Source organism: Hemitrygon akajei, chromosome 18, assembly GCF_048418815.1.
Source record: "Hemitrygon akajei chromosome 18, sHemAka1.3, whole genome shotgun sequence".
Classification (NCBI taxonomy): Eukaryota; Metazoa; Chordata; class Chondrichthyes; order Myliobatiformes; family Dasyatidae; genus Hemitrygon; species Hemitrygon akajei.
The window spans coordinates 17,556,442-17,579,174 of NC_133141.1; the positions used below are offsets into that span (position 1 = coordinate 17,556,442).

At 50.8% G+C, this 22,733-nt stretch overlaps 1 protein-coding gene across 4 annotated transcripts in view; it reads left to right on the forward strand.

Annotated features, from left to right (window-relative positions):
• LOC140741157 (transmembrane protein 198-like) overlaps positions 1 to 22,733 on the forward strand; it is a 178,820-nt gene that overhangs the window by 69,721 nt on the left and 86,366 nt on the right. For all 4 annotated transcript variants that reach the window (XM_073071002.1, XM_073071003.1, XM_073071004.1 and 1 more), the window contains one exon: positions 8,549 to 8,697. In XM_073071002.1, coding sequence (XP_072927103.1) covers positions 8,549 to 8,697 — 149 coding nt within the window. The remainder of the gene's footprint in view (positions 1 to 8,548; positions 8,698 to 22,733) is intronic.

Below are 22,733 nucleotides of genomic sequence, written 5' to 3' on the forward strand. Positions count from 1 at the left end.
GCGATTCTGTGGATGCGGGAAAGAAACACAGATGGTAGTTGGCCTCCCAGGTGCCAGGGTCTGCAATGTTTCTGAACACATCCATAATATCCTGAAAAGGGAGGGTGAGCAGCCAGAAATTGTGGTACATATTGGTACCAACAACATGGGTAGAAAAAGGGAGAGGGTCCTGAAAATAGAATACAGGAATTTAGGAAGGAAATTGAGAAATAGAACCTCAAGGGTAATGGTTTCAGAATTACTGCCTGTGCCACACGACAGCGAGCGTAGGAATAGGATGAGGTGGCAGATAGATGTGTGGCTGAAGAATTGGAGCAGGGGGCAGGGATTCAGATTTCTGGATCATTGGGACCTTTTCTGGGGCAGGTGGGACTTGTAGAAAAGGGATGGGTTGCATGTGAATCCAAGGGGCACCAATATTCTTGCGGGCAGGTTTACTAGAGCTGTTGGGAATGGTTTAAAATAATATGACAGGGAGATGGGAACCGGTATGACAGAGCTGAGGACGAGCCAGCAGGTTTACAAGTAGATGATGGGTGTAACATGAATGTAAGGAAGGACAAGCCTGTGATTGGGTATAAATACAGACAGTGCAAAGAGTTAAATTGTACCACAGAGGCACAATTCAAAAGGCTGAAGGTGCTGTATTTAAATGCACATAGTATTTGGAATAAGGTGGATAAACTTGTGGTGCAATTAGAGGTTGGTTGGTATGATGTGGGCATCACTGAGTCGTGGCTGAAAGAAGGCCATAGTTGGGAGCCTAATATCTAAGGATGTACTTTGTATCGAAAGGACAGGCAGGAAGGCAGAGGTGGTGATGTGGCTTTGTAGGTAAGAGATGGAATTACATCTTTAGAAAGAGGTGACATAGGGTCAGAGAATGTTGAATCTTTGTGGGTGGAGTTAAGAAACTGCAAGGGTAAAAAGAAACATTATGGGAATCATATATAGGCCTCCAAATAGTAGCCAAGATTGAAAAGGGAGCTGGAAAGGGTATGTAATAAGAATAATGACACGATTGTAATGGGGGACTTCAATATGCAAGGGGATTGGGAAAATCAGGTTGGTGTCGGATTGAAGAAAGAGAATTTGTTGAGTACCTACAAGGTGGTTTTTAGAGCAGCTTGTGCTTAAGCCTACTCAGGGAAAGGTTGTGTTTGTGTAATAATCAGAGCTTAAAGGTAAAGGAACCCTTAGGAGGCAGTGATAATGATATGATTGAATTCATACTGCAGTTTGAGAGGGAGAAGCATAAATCACATGCATCAGTATCACAATGGAATAAAAGGGAATTACAGAGGCACGAGAGAGGAGCTTACCCAGGTGGGTTGGAGGGGGTAACTGGCGGGGATAACGGTAGAACAGAGGTGGCTGAGGTTTCTAGGAACAGTTCACAAGGCACAGGGTAGATATGTCCCACAGAGGAAGAAGTTCTCAAATGGCAGGGCTAGGCAAACGTGGCTGACAAAGGGAGTTAGGGACTGCATCATACCCAAGGAAAAGGCAGATAAGGTAGTGAAAGTGATTGGGAAGCTTTTAAAATCCAACAAAAGGCAGTTAAAAAGTGATAAGAAGGGAAAAGGTGAATTGTGAGGGCAAACCAGCTAATAATATAAAGCTGGATTCCAAAGGTTTTTTCAGTTCAATAAGGAGTAAAGGGGAGGTGAGAGTTGATATTGGACCACTGGAAAATGATGCTGGTGAGGTAGTAATCGGGACAAAGAAATGACAGATGAGCTTAATAAGTACTGTGGAAGACACTAGCAGTGTGCCAGAGGTCCGTGAGTGTCAGGGAGCAGGAGTGAGTGCCATTGCTATTACAAAGGAAAAAGTCCCAGGCAAACTGAAAGGTCATAAGGTGGATAAGTCACCTGGACCAGATGGACTACATCCCAGAGTCCTGAGAGAGGTTGCTGAAGAGAAAACAGATGCATTGGTCATGGTCTTTCAAGAATCCAAGTGTCTGGCATGGTCCAGAGGACTAGAAGATTGTGAATATCACTCCACTTTTTAAGAAGGGAGGAAGACAAAAGAGAGGAAATTATAAGCCACTTAGTGGTTGGGAAAGTGTTGGAGTCTATTATTAAGAATGAGGTTTCAGGGTACTTGGAGACTAATGATAAAATAAGTCAAAGTCTGCATGGTTTCTGTGAAGGAAAATCTTGTCTGACAAATCTGTTAGAGTTCTTCGAGGAAGTAACAAGCAGGGTGGACAAAGGAGAGGCAGTGGATGTCATTTACTTAGATTTTCAGAAGGTATTTGATAAAGTGCCTCACATGAGGCTACCTAACAAGGTAAAGTCCTATGGTGTTACAGGAAATATACTGGCATGGATAGAGGAATGGCTGATGGGCAGGAGGCAGCGAGTGGGAATAAAGTAGGCCTTTTCTCTTTAATGGTGTTCCTCAGGTTAGTATTGGGACCACTGCTTTTCACATTGTTTGTCAGTGATTTAGATAGTGGAATTGATGGCTTTGTGGCAAAGTTTGCGGATGATATGAACATAAGTGGAGGGGTAGGTAGTGCTGAGGAAGCAATGCAATTGCAGCAGGACTTAGACAAATTGGAAAAAATGGGCAAAAAAGTGGCAGATGGAATACAGTGTTGAGAAATGCAGGATAATGCATTTTGGTAAAAGCAACAATAGTGCGGACTATTATCTAAATGGGGAGAAGGTTCAAACATCAGTGGTGCAGAGGGACTTAGGAGTCCTTGCGCAAGACTCCCAGAAGGTTAATTTACAGATTGAGTCTGTGGTAAAGAAGGCAAATGCAATGTTGGCATTTATTTCAAAGGGAATAGAATATAAAAGCAAGGAGATGATGTTGAAGCTTAATACACTAGTCAGGCTGCACTTGGAGTATCAACAGGATAATGGACTATAGGCCCAGACAAAATCCCAGCAACAGTCCTGAAATCCTGACAAACTTGTGCTCCAGAACTTGCCGCACCACTAGCCAAGCTGTTACCTGGCAATGTGGAAAACTGCCCAGATATTTCCTGTACACAAGAAACAGGACAAGTACAACCCAGCCAATTCCCGCCCTATCAGTCAACAGCAAAGCAATGGAAGGGGTCATCATGCAGCACCTACTCAGCAATTACCTGTTTACGGATGCCCAGTTTGAGTTCCGTCAAGGCCACTCAGCTCCTGACATCATCATCTCCTTGGTCCAAACACGGACCGAAGAGCTAAATGCCAGAGGTGAGGTGAGAGTGATAGCCCTCGACATCAAGGCAGCATTTGACAGAGTATGGCATCAAGGTGCCCTAGCTAAAATGAAGTCAATGGGAATTAGGGGGAAAACCCTCTGCTGTCTGGAATCATACCTGACACAAAGGAAGATGATTGTGGTGGTAGGAGGTCAGTCATCTCATCCTCAGGACATCATTGCAAGAGATCCTCAGGGAAGTGTCCTAGGACCAACCATCTTCAGCTGCTTCATCAATGACCTTCCTTCCATCACAAGGTCAGAAGTGGGGATGGTCACAGGTGACTGTGCAATGTTCTGCACCATTTGTATCTCCTCAGATAGTGAAGCAGGTCATACTCAAATGCAGCAGGACCTGGGCAATATCCAGAGTTGGGCTGACAAGTAGCAAGTAACATTCGAGCCATGCAAGCGCCAGGCAATGACTGTCTCCAACAAGGGAGGCTGTAACCATTGTCCCTTGACATTCAGTGGCATCACCATCACTGAATCCCCTACTGTCAACATCCCGGGGGTTACCATCGACAGGAAACTGCACTGGTCTATCCATATATAAACACTGTGGCTACCAGAGCAGGTCAAAGGCTAGGAATCCTGCGGCTTGTAATTCACCTCCTGACTCCCCAAAGCCTGTCCACCAACTACAAGGCTCAGGTCAGGAGTGTAACGGAATACTCGCCACTCGCCTGGATGAGCGTAGTCCCATCAACACTCAAGAAGCTTGACACCATCCAGTACAAGGCAACAACAACACACCAAAGTTCCTGAGGCAGCACCTTCCAGACCCACGACCACTACCATCTACAAGGACAAGAACAGAAGATATCTGGGAACGCCACCACTTGGAAATCCCACGCCAAGTCACTCACCATCCTGACTTGGAAACAGATCGCCATTCCTTCATTGTCGTTGGATCAAAATCATGGAATTCCCTCACCAACAGCACTGTGGGTGTACCTGCACCTCAGGGACTGCAGTGCTTCAAGAAGGCAGCTCATCACCACCTTCTCAAGGGCAACTAGGGATGGGTAATAAATTTGCTGGCAACACCCACATCCTGTGAATGAATAAATTTAAAAAAATGTTTTGGGCCCCTTATCTCAGGAAGGATGTGTTGTCATTGGAGAGAGTCCAGAGGGGGTTCACGGGGATTATTCCAGGAATGAGGGGGTTAACATATGAATGCTGGGGGGGGGGGAATCTCATTGAAATTACTGAATGTCGAAAGGACTAGATAAGGTGGATGTGGAGGGAATGTTTCCTCTGGTGGGGGTATCCAGAACTAGAGGACACAGCCTCAAAATTGAGGGGCAACCTTTTAGAACAGAAGTAAGGAGGAGTTGTTTTTTTTAGCCAAAGAGCGGTGAATCTGTGGAATGCCTTGCCACAGACTGCAGTGGAAGCCAAGTCCGTGGGTATATTTAAAGCTGAAGTTCCTGATTGATTGGGGCATCAAGGAATATGGTGAGAGGTCAGGTATATGGGGTTGAATGGGATCCGGGATCAGCCGTGATGAAATGGTGGCGCAGTCTCGGTGGGCTGAATGGCCTAATTCTTCTCCTATGTCTTATGATCTTAGGGAAGCTTGGTTTTGGAGAAATATTGAGGCCCTGGTTAGAAGGAGGTGCAGGAAGGAACAAATGAGGCACTCTAGCAGTATAATAAAAGCAAAAGATGACATAAGGTGAAAGCGAACCCAAGAGCTCCTACATATACATTAATAGCAAAAAGACAGCGAGGGACAAAATGGGTTCATGAAGCTTGCTCATCTGTGCATGGAGCTGAAAGAGATGGGGGAGATGTTTAGTGATTTTTTTTTTTTGTATCTGTATTTCCTTGCAAGACAGACACAGGGTCTATAGAACTGAGGCAAAACAGTAGTGAGGTCATAGACTGTATCCGGATTACAAAAGAGGTGGTGCTTGCTGTCTAAAGGCAAATTAGGGTGGATAAGTTCCCAGGGCCTAACAAATTGTCTCCTCAAACCCTGTGGAACGCTGGTCAGAAATTGCAGGGGCCCTGGCAGTGATATTTAAAACTTTCTTAGCCATGGGTGAGGTGCCGGAGGGCTGGAGGATTGATACTATGTTATGTTGTTCCAGAAAGACTCTTAAGAATAAGCCAGGAAATTATAGGCTGGTGAAACTGATGTCAGTAGTGGGTAAATTATTAGAAGGTATTCAAAGGGACTAGATATACTGCATAAGTATTTGGATAAACAGGGCCTGATTAGGGAGGGTCAACATTGCTTTGAGCACGGTAGGTCGTGTCTAACCAATCTAACCGATCTAGATTTTTATTTTTTTTTAAATTTTTTTAATTAGTTTTTCAAAACATTTTACAAAATTAAAAACCCCAAATCCCAATGAGGAGCATTAATACAGAGCAAGGTTAAGCATACAATAACAATATGCTACAAAGGAAGAGAATTTAACAAAAAAGCACCTAAATTAAAGACAAGTGAGCTTAGTGTCCTCCCCAAGCCCCACAACACAAGAAAAAAAAACAACAATTCCAGACCAACCACCACACAATATAGAGAGTATAAGTCCGGACAGTCAAACTCCCAGACTGTGAATACACTTAGCAACAGAGGATAATAATGCCTACTACCAGAAAAAAAAGGGAGCTGAAAGCAAGGGACCGAAAAGAAAAAAAAACCCTAGTCAAGAGGAAGGTTATGAAAGTACTCGATAAAAGGCCCCCAGATCTTATGGAACTTTAAATCCGAATTGAGAACTGAATAATGAATTTTTTTCGAGGTCCAAGCAGGCCATAATGTCGTTAAGCCATTGCGCATGAGTGGGCGGGGCAACATCTCTCCATCTAAGGAGGATCAAGCGTCTCGCCAGGAGAGAGGCAAAGGATAGTATTCGGCATTTGGTCAGACCCAGACATAAATCTGTCTCGCCCCAAAAACCGAACAGAGCAATTAAGGGGTTAGGTTCTAGGTGCTGATTCAGAATACCCGATAGTGTAGTGAAGACATCTTTCCAGAATTTCTCCAAGCTAGGACAGAACCAGTACAAATGGATGAGAGAGGCCACGCCCCTCTTGCATTTATCACAGAGCGGACTAATGCCAGGGTAGAATCGAGATAGTTTAGATTTAGACATATGGGCTCTATGAACAATCTTAAACTGTAAGAGACAATGGCGAGCACAAAGAGAGGTTGAGTTAACCGATTTGAGAACTGAGTCCCAGCTCTCCTCGGATAAGGAGATATTTAAATCCTGCTCCCAGGCCATTTTAATTTTATCCATAGGGGCCCGTCGTAAGGCTGCTAGTTTATCTTGGATAATTGAAATTAAACCTTTACCTAGTGGATTAATGGAGAGAAATAGGTCCATAGCATTTTTCGCAGGCATTTCAGGAAAGTTAGGAATTAAAGGAGCAGTAAAGTGTCGGATTTGGAGATATCTGAAAAAGTGAGCGTTAGGCAGGTTGAACTTAACAGAGAGCTGTTGAAAAGAAGCGAAGCGGTTATCAATGAAGAGATCTTCAAAATGTCTAATGGCCTTCCTGTACCAAACATGGAATGCTGAATCGAACGTGGTAGGTAAAAAAGGGTGATTATGTGCGACAGGGCTAGAAATGGAAAACCCCTGGAAACCATAGCATTTCCTGAACTGAGCCCATATAGGCAAAGTGTGTCTAACCAGAGGATTAGCTATTGATCTGGGCAGACTGCTAGGGAGTGCAGAGCCAAGAAGTGCAGATATAGATAATTCTTTAGTGGAGCTCAACTCCATTGCCACCCAGTTAGGGCACTCAGGTTGACCGTGGAAGAAAGACCAGAAGGCAGCACAACGTATATTAGCTGCCCCAGTAATATAAGCGAAAGTTAGGTAAAGCCATGCCACCCTCTTTTTTAGATTTTTGGAGGTGGATTTTATTAATTCTAGAGCGCTTATTCTGCCACAGATATGACAAAATAATAGAGTCTAAGGAATCAAAAAAAGATTTAGGAATAAAAATTGGGATAGATTGAAATAAGTATAAAAATTTGGGGAGAACATACATTTTGATCTAGATTTTTTCATGGAAGTTACCAGGAAAGCTGGTGAAGGCAAGTCAGTGGATGTTGTCTACATGGACTTTAGCAAGGCCTTTGACAAGGTCCCACATGGGAGGTTGGTCACGAAGGTTCAGTCACTGAGATTCAAGATGAAGTAGTCAATTGGATGAGACATTGGCTTTGTGGGAGAAGCCAAAGAGTGGTAGTAGATGGTTGTCTTTCTGACTGGAGGCCTGTGACTAGTGTAGTGCTGCAGGGACTGGTGCTGGGTCCTTTGTTTGTCATCTATATCAATGATCTGGATGATGATGTGAATAACTGGATCAGCAAATTTGTGGATTACACCAAGATTGGGGACATAGTGGAAAGCAAAGGAGACTATCAGAGCTTGCAGTGGGATCTGGATCAATGGGCTAAAACTGGCAGATAAAATTTAATGCAGAAAGTATGAAGTGTTGCACTTTGGGAAGATCAATCAGGTTAGGTCTTACACAGTGAGCAGTAGGGCACTGAGAAATGCGGTAAAACAGAGGGATCTGGGAATACAGGTCCATAATTACTTCAAGGTGGCCTAGATAGGGTTCCAAAGAGATTTTATGGCACATTGGCCTTCGTAAATCAGAGTATTGAGTACAGGAATTGGAATGTTATGTTGAAGTTGTACAAGATGTTGATGAGGCCAAATTTCAAGTTCTCTGTGCAGTTCTGGTTGGCTACCTAGAGGAAAGATATCAAGATTGAGAAAGTATGGGGAAAATGTGCAAGAATGTTGCTGGGAGTTGAGGATCTGAGTTATTGGGAAAGTTTGCAAAGGTTAGGACTTTAACCCTTGGAGTGTAGGAGACTGAGGGGAGTTTTGATAGTGGTATATAAAATTGAGGGGTTTTGACAGGGTAAATTAAAAGCAGACTTCTTCCACTGAGACTAGAACTAGAGCTCATAGTTTAAGGATGAAAGATGAAATATTTAAGGAGAACATGGTGGGCGGGGAACTTTTCACTCAAAAGGTTGTGCGACTGTGGAGTGAACTGCCAGTGGAGTGGATGCAGGTTCAATTCCAACATGTAAGGCAAATTTAGATAAGAACATGGACAGGAGGGCTATGGTCCAGGTGCAGGTCAATGGGACTAAGCAGAATAACAGTTTGGCATGGACTAGGTAGCTCAAAGGGTTTGTTTCTGTGCTGCAGTGCTCCACGATTCAAGTCATGATGTAAGCAACTTGTTAAAGGGGAGGAATGGTTGGGGGGGGGGGGGGTGGAGAGAAGAAATCTGGAATGCTTAAAAACTCATTGCATGTACTTTGTTGTGTTAGTTATCATCAGTAAACGACAAAAGCGTGTGCAGTTGATGAGAATACGACAGAAAGAAGCTAAGAAGCGACGCAGAGTTTCTCAGGCGGAGGGCACTTATCGCAGGAAGCCATACCCAGTCAAGCGCTACGCTGGAGACATCCTTTCACCGGTAATGCTGAACACTTCTCCCCGTAGCATGCGGTGGAAAGGGTGAAGAATGATTCTAGCATTCCTCAGTGCCACACTGGATTCTCTCAACTTCACATGTCTGCTTTGCTGGTTTCTGCCCCAGACAACGCCTGCCATTCCTTTCTACCTTGTTTTCGCCCAGATTCCCTTTAACAAATCCCAGAGCAACATAACACAGAATTAAACAGACATTTTAGGATCAGCTTCTTCCCCTTTGCCATCAGACTTCTGAATGGCCATTACCTCTTTTATGCACTTTTAAAAATATTTCTTATTGTAACTCATAGTAAATTTTTATGTCTTGCATTGTGCTGCTGCCACAAAACCACAGATTTCACAACATATGTCAGTGATAATAAACCATTCTAAAATAAATCCCCAGTTCTGTGAATCAATGGGAGGGAACTAAAGGAAAGAAATTTGATTACCACCAGAGTGCCTGCTGCTTAGCCAGTCTTCTCATCCCAGGCTTTGCCACTTGTTCAGGTGGATGCTTCGACTGCAGGTCCTTCTTCTGCTCTTTGATATTAGAACACAAGTGATCAGAAATATTTACATAGAACGCGACACTACAGTACAAGTCCTTTGGCCTGCGATGCTGTACCGACCTGAAGAGAGAGATAGACAGAGAAATATTAGCACAGTTCGGGGAGGAGAGTTTAAAAAAGGAGCATTTCACGTGCTCGGCACCTCAGCAGTGGAAAAATCAATACATGATTCATTTGCTGGAGCAAATAAAAGTAAAGCAGGATCAAAACATCTCTCCCTCACCCCTCCCCTCTATGCCTCCATCTTTCTCTACCTCTCTCTCTGTATACTGCCTGTTCTGTCTACCATTCTCTATCTCTATCTCTGCCTGCCTCCTTCTCTCTACCGCTCCCCTCGCTCTTCCCCCTCTCTCTTACCCCCCTCTCTCTTACCCCCTCTCTCTTACCCCTCTCCTTACCCCCTCTCTCTTACCCCTCTCTCTTACCCCCTCTCCCTCTTACCCCCTCCCTTACCCGCCCTCTCTTCCCCCCTCTCTTCTTCCCCCCCTCTCTTCCCCCCCCTCTCTTCCCCCCCTCTCTTCCCCCCCTCTCTTCCCCCCCCCTCTCTTCCCCCCCCTCTCTTCCCCCCCCCTCTCTTCCCCCCCTCTCTTCCCCCCCTCTCTTCCCCCCCTCTCTTCCCCCCCCTCTCTTCCCCCCCCTCTCTTCCCCCCCCTCTCTTCCCCCCCCTCTTCCCCCCCCTCTCTTCCCCCCCCTCTCTTCCCCCCCCTCTCTTCCCCCCCTCTCTTCCCCCCCTCTCGTCCCCCCCTCTCTTCCCCCCTCTCTTCCCCCCCTCTCTTCCCCCCCCTCTCTTGCCCCCCCTCTCTTCCCCCCCCTCTTCCCCCCCCCTCTCTTCCCCCCCTCTCTTCCCCCCCTCTCTTCCCCCCTCTCTCTTCCCCCCCTCTCTCTTCCCCCCTCTCTCTTCCCCTCTCCGGCCCCCCTCTCTGTTCCCCTCTCCGTCCCCCCCCCTCTCTATCCACCCCTCACTATCCCCCTCTCTCTCTCTGTCCCCCCCTTCTCTGGTCCCCTCCCTCTCTCTGTCAACCTGTCACTATCTCCCCTCTATCCCCCCGCTCTCTCTGTCCCCTCCCTCTCTCTGTCAACCCGTCACTATCCCCACTCTCTATCCCCCCCTCACTATCCCCCTCTCTCTCTGTCCCCTCCCTCTCTCTGTCAACCCATCACTATCCCCCACTCTGTCCCCCCTTCACTCTCTCTATGACCCCCCTCTCTCTATGACCCCCCTCTCTCTCTGTCCCCCCTCTCTGTCCCCCTTAGTAAAGTAAAGCAGGTCAAAACATCTCTCCCTCTCCCCTCCCTCTCCCCCACCCTCCCTCTCTATGCCTCCATCTGTCTCTACCTCTCTCTCTGTATACTGCCTGTTCTGTCTACCACTCTCTATCTCTGCCTGCCTCCTTCTCTCTACCGCTCCCTCTCCCTCTTCCCCCCCTCTGTCCCCCCGTCCCCCTCTCTGTTCCCTCATCTGACCTCCTCTCTGTCCACCTCCTCTCTCGCTGTCCCCCTCTCTCTCTCTCTCTCTCGAAAAATAAAAATAAATGAATATATGTATATAAGAGACCTAAAACTATAAGTATTGAAACAAATAAAAGAAAGAAAAAGATTAATACAAAACAGGTCCTACACGGACCACTAAAATACAATACTATAAAGGTTTCCTACAAAACAGTTTTATATATATAGTAATTAATAATAAGGTAAAAAAAAATAAATCAACCACGTCCCATACCAGCGAATGAAAAGGTATAGCATGTACTTAATTCAAAAGCTCCAAAAAAACAACTCATACAGCAGATACTTCAAAATTGCCATTTGAATAATCGGTGTAACTTTAATATTTTATTCGAGTAGGATTAACTTTAAGGTTTTTAATATACTCCCATTCCTCCTGAGGAGAGTAAATTCTCAATGGTTGAGATTTTTCAGGAAAAATTGTCAGCTTTGCTGGAAAGCGAAGGGAGGGATTTAAATCTAATTTATACATTTCACTCATAACTTCTCGATATTATCTCTCTCTCTTTCCCCCACTCTCTCTCTCTTTCCCCCACTCTCTCTCTCTTTCCCCCACTCTCTCTCGCTGTCCCCTCTCTCGCTGTCCCCTCTCTCGCTGTCCCTCTCTCGCTGTCCCCCTCTCGCTGTCCCCCCTCTCGCTGTCCCCCTCTCGCTGTCCCCCCTCTCGCTGTCCCCCCCCTCGCTGTACCCCTCTCTCGCTGTCCCCCTCTCTCGCTGTCCCCTCTCTCGCTGTCCCCCCTCTCGCTGTACCCCTCTCGCTGTACCCCTCTCGCTGTACCCCCCTCGCTGTCCCCCCTCTCGCTGCCCCCCTCTCGCTGGCCCCCCCTCTCGCTGCCCCCCTCTCGCTGCCTCCCCTCTCGCTGCCCCCCTCTCGCTGTCCCCCCTCTCGCTGTCCCCCCTCTCGCTGTCCCCCTTCTCGCTGTCCCCCCTCTCGCTGTCCCCCAGTCTCGCTGTCCCCCAGTCTCGCTGTCCCCCAGTCTCGCTGTCCCCCCAGTCTCGCTGTCCACCCACTCGCTGTCCACCCACTCTCTGTTCCCCCTCTCGCTGTCCCCGTCTCGCTGTCCCCCCCTCTCGCTGTCCCCTCTCGCTGTCCCCCTCTCTGTCTTTCCCCTCTCTCTATCCCCCCCTCTCTCTATCCCCCCTCTCTCTATCCCCCCTCTCTCTATCCCCCCTCTCTCTATCCCCCCCTCTCTCTATCCCCCCTCTCTCTATCCCCCCTCTCTCTATCCCCCCTCTCTCTATCCCCCCTCTCTCTATCCCCCCTCTCTCTATCCCCCTCTCTCTATCCCCCCTCTCTCTATCCCCCCTCTCTCTATCCCCCCTCTCTCTATCCCCCCTCTCTCTATCCCCCCTCTCTCTATCCCCCCTCTCTCTATCCCCCCTCTCTCTATCCCCCCTCTCTCTCTATCCCCCTCTCTCTCTATCCCCCTCTCTCTCTATCCACCCCTCTCTCTATCCCCCTCTCTATCCCCCTCTCTATCCCCCCCTCTCTATCCCCCCCCTCTCTATCCCCCCCTCTCTATCCCCCCTCTCTCTATCCCCCTCTCTCTATCCCCCCCCTCTCTCTATCCCCCCCTCTCTCTATCCCCCTCTCTCTCTATCCCCCTCTCTCTCTATCCCCCTCTCTCTCTATCCCCCTCTCTCTCTATCCCCCCCTCTCTCTATCCCCTCTCTATCCCCCCTCTATCCCCCCTCTATCCCCCCTCTATCCCCCCTCTATCCCCCTCTCTCTATTCTCTCTCCCTCTCTCTATTCTCTCTCTCTCTCTCCTCTCTCGTCTCTCTCTCTCTCTCTCTATTCCCCTCTATCTCTGTCCCCCCCCATCCCACCCTCTCTCTGTCCCCCTTCTCTGCTCTCTCATCTGATCCCCTCTCTCTGTCCCCCCGTCTGTTTCACCATCTGACCCCCTCTCTCTGTACTCCCACTGCCCCCCACTATTCCCTGTCTGTTCCTCTCTCTGTTGCCCCCTCTCCCCTCCCTCTCTGTCTCCCTCTCTCTTGCTGAACCCCCATCTTCCCCCCTCTTCCCCTCCCCTCTTTTCCCTGCCCCTCTCCCCTCCCACTCTGTTCCCCCCTCCCCCTCCCTCTGTCCCCCCCATCTGACCCCCTCACTGTCCCCCTCTCTCTGGTCCCCCGTCTGTTTCACCATCTGACCCCCTCTCTCTGTACCCACACTGCCCCCCATTATTCCTCCGTCTCTCTGTTGCCCCCTCTCCCCCTCCCTCTCTGTCTCCCCCTCTCCTCTCGCTGAACCCCCATCTTCCCCCCTCTTCCCCCTGCCCCCTCTTCCCTGCCACGCTGTTCCCCCCTCCCCCGTCTCGCTGTCCCCCCCCGGACCTCCCTCTCTCTGTCCCCCCCCGTCCCCCCTCTCTCTGTCTGTCGCCCCATCTCTCTGTCCCCCTCACTATAACCCCTCCCTCTCTGTTCCCTCCTGACCCCCCGTCTCGCTGTCTCCTCCCTCTGTCCCCTCTCTCTCTTTCCCCACCTTTCTCTGTCCCCCCCCCTCTGTCCCAAACGCCCCCTGTCCCAACCTCCCCCCTCTGTCCCACCCCCTCTCGCTGTCCACCCTTCTCATTGTCCCCCTCTCTGTCCCCCTTCTCGCTGTCCCCTCTCTCTGTCTGTCCCCCCCTCTCTGTCCCCTCTCTCTCTGTCCCCCTTAGTAAAGTAAAGCAGGGTCCAAAACATCTCTCCCTCTCCCCTCCCTCTCCCCACCCCTCCCTCTCTATGCCTCCATCTGTCTCTACCTCTCTCTCTGTATACTGCCTGTTCTGTCTACCACTCTCTATCTCTGCCTGCCTCCTTCTCTCTACCGCTCCCTCTCCCTCTTCCCCCCTCTGTCCCCCGTCCCCCTCTCTGTTCCCCATCTGACCCCTTCTCTGTCCACCTCCTCTCTCGCTGTCCCCTCTCTCTCTCTCGAAAAATAAAAATAAAATGAATATATGTATATAAGAGACCTAAAACTATAAGTATTGAAACAAATAAAAGAAATAAAAAGATTAATACAAAACAGGTCCTACACGGACACTAAAATCCAATACTATAAAGGTTTCCTACAAAACAGTTTTATATATATAGTAATTAATAATAAGGTAAAAAAAATTAAATCAACCACGTCCCATACCAGCGAATGAAAAGGTATAGCATGTACTTAATTCAAAAGCTCCAAAAAAAACAACTCATACAGCAGGTACTTCAAAATTGCCATTTGAATAATCGGTGTAACTTTAATATTTTATTCAGTAGGATTAATTTTAAGGTTTTTAATATACTCCCATTCCTCCTGAGGAGAGTAAATTCTCAGTGGTTGAGATTTTTCAGGAAAAATTGTCAGCTTTGCTGGAAAGCGAAGGGAGGGATTTAAATCTAATTTATACATTTCACTCATAACTTCACTATTTCTCTCTCTTTCCCCCACTCTCTCTCTCTTTCCCCTTCTCTCTCTCTCTATCCCCTCTCTCGCTGTCCCCTCTCTCGCTGTCCCCCTCTCGCTGTCCCCCTCTCGCTGTCCCCCCTCTCGCTGTCCCCCCTCTCGCTGTCCCCCCTCTCGCTGTCCCCCTCTCGCTGTCCCCCTCTCGCTGTCCCCCTCTCTCGCTGCCCCCCTCTCGCTGCCCCCCCCTCTCGCTGCCCCCCTCTCGCTGCCCCCCCTCTCGCTGTCCCCCCTCTCGCTGTCCCCCTCTCGCTGTCCCCCCTCTCGCTGTCCCCCCTCTCGCTGTCCCCCCTCTCGCTGTCCCCCAGTCTCGCTGTCCCCCAGTCTCGCTGTCCCCCAGTCTCGCTGTCCCCCAGTCTCGCTGTCCCCCAGTCTCGCTGTCCACCCACTCTCTGTCCACCCACTCTCTGTTCCCCCCTCTCGCTGTCCCCTCTCGCTGTCCCCTCTCGCTGTCCCCTCTCGCTGTCCCCCTCTCGCTGTCCCCCTCTCGCTGGTCCCCTCTCTGTCTTTCCCCTCTCTCTATCCCCCCTCTCTCTATCCCCCCCTCTCTCTATCCCCCCTCTCTCTATCCCCCCTCTCTCTATCCCCCCCTCTCTCTATCCCCCTCTCTCTATCCCCCTCTCTCTATCCCCCTCTCTCTATCCCCCTCTCTCTATCCCCCTCTCTCTATCCCCCTCTCTCTATCCCCCCTCTCTCTATCCCCCTCTCTCTATCCCCCCTCTCTCTATCCCCCCTCTCTCTATCCCCCCTCTCTCTATCCCCCCTCTCTCTATCCCCCCTCTCTCTATCCCCCCTCTCTCTATCCCCCCTCTCTCTATCCCCCCTCTCTCTATCCCCCTCTCTCTATCCCCCTCTCTCTATCCCCCCTCTCTCTATCCCCCCTCTCTCTATCCCCCCTCTCTCTATCCCCCCTCTCTCTATCCCCCCTCTCTCTATCCCCCCTCTCTCTATCCCCTCTCTCTCTCTCTATCCCCCTCTCTCTCTCTCTATCCCCCTCTCTCTCTCTCTATCCCCCCCTCTCTCTCTATCCCCCCCCCCCTCTCTATCCCCCCTCTCTCTCTCTATCCCCCCTCTCTCTCTCTCTATCCCCCCCTCTCTCTCTCTCTATCCCCCCTCTCTCTCTCTCTATCCCCCCTCTCTCTCTCTCTATCCCCCCTCTCTCTCTATCCCCCTCTCTCTCTATCCCCTCTCTCTCTATCCCCCTCTCTCTCTATCCCCCTCTCTCTCTATCCCCCTCTCTCTATCCCCCTCTCTCTATCCCCTCTCTCCTCTCTATACCCCCCTCCCTCTCTACTACCCTCTCACTCTTCCCCTCTCTCTCACTATCCCCTCTCTCTCTCTCTATCCTCTCTCTCTCTCTCTCTCTCTCTCTCTCGCTCTCTCTCTCCTCTCCCCCCCCCCCTATCTCTGTCCTCTCTGTCCCCCTTCTCTGTTCTCTCATCTGATTCCCTCTCTCTGTCCCCCTGTCTGTTTCACCATCTGACCCCCTCTCTCTGTACCCCCACTGCCCCCCCACTATTCCCTGTCTGTTCCTCTCTCTGTTGCCCCCTCTCCCCTCCCTCTCTGTCTCCCCTCTCTCTTGCTGAACCCCCATCTTCCCCCTCTTCCCTCCCCCCTTTTCCCTGCCCCTCTCCCCTCCCACTCTGTTCCCCCCTGCCCCATCTCGCTGTCCCCACCAGACCCCCCTCTCTCTGTCCCCCCCTTCTCTCTGTCTGTCGCCCCATCTCTCTGTCCCCCTCACTATAACCCCTCCCTCTCTGTTCCCTCCCGACCCCCCGTCTCGCTGTCTCCTCCCTCTGTCCCCTCTCTCTCTTTCCCCCTCTCTCTCTTTCCCCACCTTTCTCTGTCCCCCCCTCTCTGTCCCAACCCCCCCTGTCCCAACCTCCCCCTCTGTCCCACCCCCTCTCGCTGTCCACCCTTCTCATTGTCCCCCTCTCTGTCCCCCCCCTCTCTGTCCCCTCTCTCTCTGTCCCCCCCTCTCTGTCCCCTCTCCTCTCTGTCCCCCTTAGTAAAGTAAAGCAGGGTCAAAACATCTCTCCCTCTCCCCTCCCTCTCCCCACCCCTCCCTCTCTATGCCTCCATCTGTCTCTACCTCTCTCTCTGTATACTGCCTGTTCTGTCTACCACTCTCTATCTCTGCCTGCCTCCTTCTCTCTACCGCTCCCCTCTCCCTCTTCCCCCCTCTGTCCCCCGTCCCCCTCTCTGTTCCCTCATCTGACCCCCTCTCTGTCCACCTCCTCTCTCGCTGTCCCCTCTCTCTCTCGAAAAATAAAAATAAATGAATATATGTATATAAGAGACCTAAAACCATAAGTATTGAAACAAATAAAAGAAATAAAAAGATTAATACAAAACAGGTCCTACACGGACCACTAAAATACAATACTATAAAGGTTTCCTACAAAACAGTTTTATATATATAGTAATTAATAATAAGGTAAAAAAAATTAAATCAACCACGTCCCATACCAGCGAATGAAAAGGTATAGCATGTACTTAATTCAAAAGCTCCAAAAAAACAACTCATACAGCAGGTACTTCAAAATTGCCATTTGAATAATCGGTGTAACTTTAATATTTATTCAGTAGGATTAACTTTAAGGTTTTTAATATACTCCCATTCCTCCTGAGGAGAGTAAATTCTCAATGGTTGAGATTTTCAGGAAAAATTGTCAGCTTTGCTGGAAAGCGAAGGGAGGGATTTAAATCTAATTTATACATTTCACTCATAACTTCTCGATATTTCTCTCTCTTTCCCCCACTCTCTCTCTCTTTCCACCACTCTCTCTCTCTTTCCCCCACTCTCTCTCTCTTTCCCCCCCCTCTCTCTCTCTATCCCCTCTCTCGCTGTCCCCTCTCTCGCTGTCCCCTCTCTCGCTGTCCCCTCTCATCGCTGTCCCCTCTCTCGCTGTCCCCCCTCTCGCTGTACCCCTCTCGCTGTACCCCTCTCGCTGTCCCCCTCTCGCTGTCCCCCTCTCGCTGTCCCCCATCTCGCTGTCCAACCCCTCTCTGTCCACCCACTCTCTGTTCCCCCTCTCTGTCTTTCCCCCGCTCTCTATCCCCCCGCTCTCTATCCCCCCGCTCTCTATCCCCCCTCTCTCTATCCCCCCTCTCTCTATCCCCCCTCTCTCTATCCCCCTCTCTCTCTCTCTCTCTATCCCCCTCTCTCTCTCTCTCTATCCCCTTCTCTCTCTCTCTCTCTCTCTATCCCCCTCTCTCTCTATCCTCTCTCTCTATCCCCCTCTCTCTATCCCCCCCCTCTCTCTCTCTATCCCCCTCCCCCGCTCTATCCCCCCTTCTCTATCCCCCCTCTCTCTCTCTCTATCCCCTCTCTCTCTATCCCCCCCTCTCTATACCCCCCTCTCTCTCCTCTCTATCCCCCCCTCTCTCTCTATCCCCCTCTCTCTCTATCCCCCTCTCTCTCTATCCACCCCTCTCTCTATCCCCCTCTCTATCCCCCTCTCTATCCCCCCCTCTCTATCCCCCCCTCTCTATCCCCCCCCTCTCTATCCCCCTCTCTCTATCCCCCTCTCTCTATCCCCCCCTCTCTCTATCCCCCCCTCTCTCTATCCCCCTCTCTCTCTATCCCCCTCTCTCTCTATCCCCCTCTCTCTCTATCCCCCTCTCTCTCTATCCCCCTCTCTCTCTATCCCCCCCTCTCTCTATCCCCTCTCTATCCCCCCTCTATCCCCCCTCTATCCCCCCTCTATCCCCCCTCTATCCCCCTCTCTCTATTCTCTCTCCCTCTCTCTATTCTCTCTCTCTCTCTCTCTCTCTCTCGTCTCTCTCTCTCTCTCTCTATTCCCCTCTATCTCTGTCCCCCCCATCCCACCCTCTCTCTCTGTCCCCCTTCTCTGCTCTCTCATCTGATCCCCTCTCTCTGTCCCCCCGTCTGTTTCACCATCTGACCCCCCTCTCTCTGTACTCCCACTGCCCCCCACTATTCCCTGTCTGTTCCTCTCTCTGTTGCCCCCTCTCCCCTCCCTCTCTGTCTCCCTCTCTCTTGCTGAACCCCCCATCTTCCCCCCTCTTCCCCTCCCCTCTTTTCCCTGCCCCTCTCCCCTCCCACTCTGTCCCCCCTCCCCCTCCCTCTGTCCCCCCCATCTGACCCCCTCACTGTCCCCCTCTCTCTGTCCCCCGTCTGTTTCACCATCTGACCCCCTCTCTCTGTACCCACACTGCCCCCCATTATTCCTCCGTCTCTCTGTTGCCCCCCTCTCCCCCTCCCTCTCTGTCTCCCCTCTCTCTCGCTGAACCCCCATCTTCCCCCCTCTTCCCCCTGCCCCCTCTTCCCTGCCACGCTGTTCCCCCCTCCCCCGTCTCGCTGTCCCCCCCCGGACCTCCCTCTCTCTTGTCCCCCCCGTCCCCCCTTCTCTCTGTCTGTCGCCCCATCTCTCTGTCCCCCCTCACTATAACCCCTCCCTCTCTGTTCCCTCCTGACCCCCCGTCTCGCTGTCTCCTCCCTCTGTCCCCTCTCTCTCTTTCCCCCACCTTTCTCTGTCCCCCCCTCTGTCCCAACGCCCCTGTCCCAACCTCCCCCTCTGTCCCACCCCCTCTCGCTGTCCACCCTTCTCATTGTCCCCCTCTCTGTCCCCCTTCTCGCTGTCCCCTCTCTCTGTCTGTCCCCCCCTCTCTGTCCCCTCTCTCTCTGTCCCCCTTAGTAAAGTAAAGCAGGGTCAAAACATCTCTCCCTCTCCCCTCCCTCTCCCCACCCCTCCCTCTCTATGCCTCCATCTGTCTCTACCTCTCTCTCTGTATACTGCCTGTTCTGTCTACCACTCTCTATCTCTGCCTGCCTCCTTCTCTCTACCGCTCCCTCTCCCTCTTCCCCCCTCTGTCCCCCGTCCCCCTCTCTGTTCCCTCATCTGACCCCTTCTCTGTCCACCTCCTCTCTCGCTGTCCCCTCTCTCTCTCTCGAAAAATAAAAATAAATGAATATATGTATATAAGAGACCTAAAACTATAAGTATTGAAACAAATAAAAGAAATAAAAAGATTAATACAAAACAGGTCCTACACGGACCACTAAAATCCAATACTATAAAGGTTTCCTACAAAACAGTTTAATATATATAGTAATTAATAATAAGGTAAAAAAAATTAAATCAACCACGTCCCATACCAGCGAATGAAAAGGCTATAGCATGTACTTAATTCAAAAGCTCCAAAAAAAACAACTCATACAGCAGGTACTTCAAAATTGCCATTTGAATAATCGGTGTAACTTTAATATTTTATTCAGTAGGATTAATTTTAAGGTTTTTTAATATACTCCCATTCCTCCTGAGGAGAGTAAATTCTCAGTGGTTGAGATTTTTCAGGAAAAATTGTCAGCTTTGCTGGAAAGCGAAGGGAGGGATTTAAATCTAATTTATACATTTCACTCATAACTTCACTATTTCTCTCTCTTTCCCCCACTCTCTCTCTCTTTCCCCCTTCTCTCTCTCTCTATCCCCTCTCTCGCTGTCCCCTCTCTCGCTGTCCCCCTCTCGCTGTCCCCCCTCTCGCTGTCCCCCCTCTCGCTGTCCCCCTCTCGCTGCCCCCCTCTCGCTGCCCCCCTCTCGCTGCCCCCCTCTCGCTGCCCCCCTCTCGCTGTCCCCCCTCTCGCTGTCCCCCCTCTCGCTGTCCCCCCTCTCGCTGTCCCCCCTCTCGCTGTCCCCCCTCGCCTGTCCCCCCTCTCTCGCTGTCCCCCAGTCTCGCTGTCCCCCCAGTCTCGCTGTCCCCCCGTCTCGCTGTCCCCCAGTCTCGCTGTCCCCCAGTCTCGCTGTCCCCCAGTCTCGCTGTCCACCCACTCTCTGTCCACCCACTCTCTGTTCCCCCTCTCGCTGTCCCCCTCTCGCTGTCCCCTCTCGCTGTCCCCTCTCGCTGTCCCCCTCTCGCTGTCCCCTCTCGCTGTCCCCTCTCTGTCTTTCCCCTCTCTCTATCCCCCCTCTCTCTATCCCCCCCTCTCTCTATCCCCCCTCTCTCTATCCCCCCTCTCTCTATCCCCCCTCTCTCTATCCCCCTCTCTCTATCCCCCTCTCTCTATCCCCCTCTCTCTATCCCCCTCTCTCTATCCCCCTCTCTCTATCCCCCCTCTCTCTATCCCCCCTCTCTCTATCCCCCCTCTCTCTATCCCCCCTCTCTCTATCCCCCCTCTCTCTATCCCCCCCTCTCTCTATCCCCCCTCTCTCTATCCCCCCTCTCTCTATCCCCCTCTCTCTATCCCCCCTCTCTCTATCCCCCCTCTCTCTATCCCCCCCTCTCTCTATCCCCCCTCTCTCTATCCCCCCTCTCTCTATCCCCCCTCTCTCTATCCCCCCCTCTCTCTATCCCCTCTCTCTCTCTCTATCCCCCCTCTCTCTCTCTCTATCCCCCTCTCTCTCTCTCTATCCCCCCCTCTCTCTCTATCCCCCCCCCCTCTCTATCCCCCCTCTCTCTCTCTATCCCCCCTCTCTCTCTCTCTATCCCCCCTCTCTCTCTCTCTATCCCCCCCTCTCTCTCTCTCTATCCCCCCTCTCTCTCTCTCTATCCCCCCTCTCTCTCTATCCCCCTCTCTCTCTATCCCCCTCTCTCTCTATCCCCCTCTCTCTCTATCCCCCTCTCTCTCTATCCCCCTCTCTCTATCCCCCTCTCTCTATCCCTCTCTCTCTCTATACCCCTCCCTCTCTATACCCCTCTCACTCTATCCCCTCTCTCTCACTATCCCCTCTCTCTCTCTCTATCCTCTCTCTCTCTCTCTCTCTCTCTCGCTCTCTCTCTCTCCCCCCCCCCTATCTCTGTCCTCTCTGTCCCCCTTCTCTGTTCTCTCATCTGATTCCCTCTCTCTGTCCCCCTGTCTGTTTCACCATCTGACCCCCTCTCTCTGTACCCCCCCACTGCCCCCCCACTATTCCCTGTCTGTTCCTCTCTCTGTTGCCCCCTCTCCCCTCCCTCTCTGTCTCCCTCTCTCTTGCTGAACCCCCATCTTCCCCCTCTTCCCCTCCCCCCTTTTCCCCTGCCCCTCTCCCCTCCCACTCTGTTCCCCCCCTCCCCATCTCGCTGTCCCCACCAGACCCCCCTCTCTCTGTCCCCCCTTCTCTCTGTCTGTCGCCCCATCTCTCTGTCCCCCTCACTATAACCCCTCCCTCTCTGTTCCCTCCCGACCCCCCGTCTCGCTGTCTCCTCCCTCTGTCCCCTCTCTCTCTTTCCCCCTCTCTCTCTTTCCCCCACCTTTCTCTGTCCCCCCCTCTCTGTCCCAACCCCCCCTGTCCCAACCTCCCCCTCTGTCCCACCCCCTCTCGCTGTCCACCCTTCTCATTGTCCCCCCTCTCTGTCCCCCCCCTCTCTGTCCCCTCTCTCTCTGTCCCCCCCCTCTCTGTCCCCTCTCTCTCTGTCCCCCTTAGTAAAGTAAAGCAGGGTCAAAACATCTCTCCCTCTCCCCTCCCTCTCCCCACCCCCTCCCTCTCTATGCCTCCATCTGTCTCTACCTCTCTCTCTGTATACTGCCTGTTCTGTCTACCACTCTCTATCTCTGCCTGCCTCCTTCTCTCTACCGCTCCCTCTCCCTCTTCCCCCCTCTGTCCCCCGTCCCCCTCTCTGTTCCCTCATCTGACCCCCTCTCTGTCCACCTCCTCTCTCGCTGTCCCCTCTCTCTCTCGAAAAATAAAAATAAATGAATATATGTATATAAGAGACCTAAAACCATAAGTATTGAAACAAATAAAAGAAATAAAAAGATTAATACAAAACAGGTCCTACACGGACCACTAAAATACAATACTATAAAGGTTTCCTACAAAACAGTTTTATATATATAGTAATTAATAATAAGGTAAAAAAAATTAAATCAACCACGTCCCATACCAGCGAATGAAAAGGTATAGCATGTACTTAATTCAAAAGCTCCAAAAAAACAACTCATACAGCAGGTACTTCAAAATTGCCATTTGAATAATCGGTGTAACTTTAATATTTTATTCAGTAGGATTAACTTTAAGGTTTTAATATACTCCCATTCCTCCTGAGGAGAGTAAATTCTCAATGGTTGAGATTTTTCAGGAAAAATTGTCAGCTTTGCTGGAAAGCGAAGGGAGGGATTTAAATCTAATTTATACATTTCACTCATAACTTCTCGATATTTCTCTCTCTTTCCCCCACTCTCTCTCTCTTTCCACCACTCTCTCTCTCTTTCCCCCCACTCTCTCTCTCTTTCCCCCCCTCTCTCTCTCTTATCCCCTCTCTCGCTGTCCCCTCTCTCGCTGTCCCCTCTCTCGCTGTCCCCTCTCTCGCTGTCCCCTCTCTCGCTGTCCCCCCTCTCGCTGTACCCCTCTCGCTGTACCCCCTCTCGCTGTCCCCCCTCTCGCTGTCCCCCTCTCGCTGTCCCCCAGTCTCGCTGTCCAACCCCTCTCTGTCCACCCACTCTCTGTTCCCCCTCTCTGTCTTTCCCCGCTCTCTATCCCCCCGCTCTCTATCCCCCCGCTCTCTATCCCCCCTCTCTCTTATCCCCCCTCTCTCTATCCCCCCCTCTCTATCCCCCTCTCTCTCTCTCTCTCTATCCCCCTCTCTCTCTCTCTCT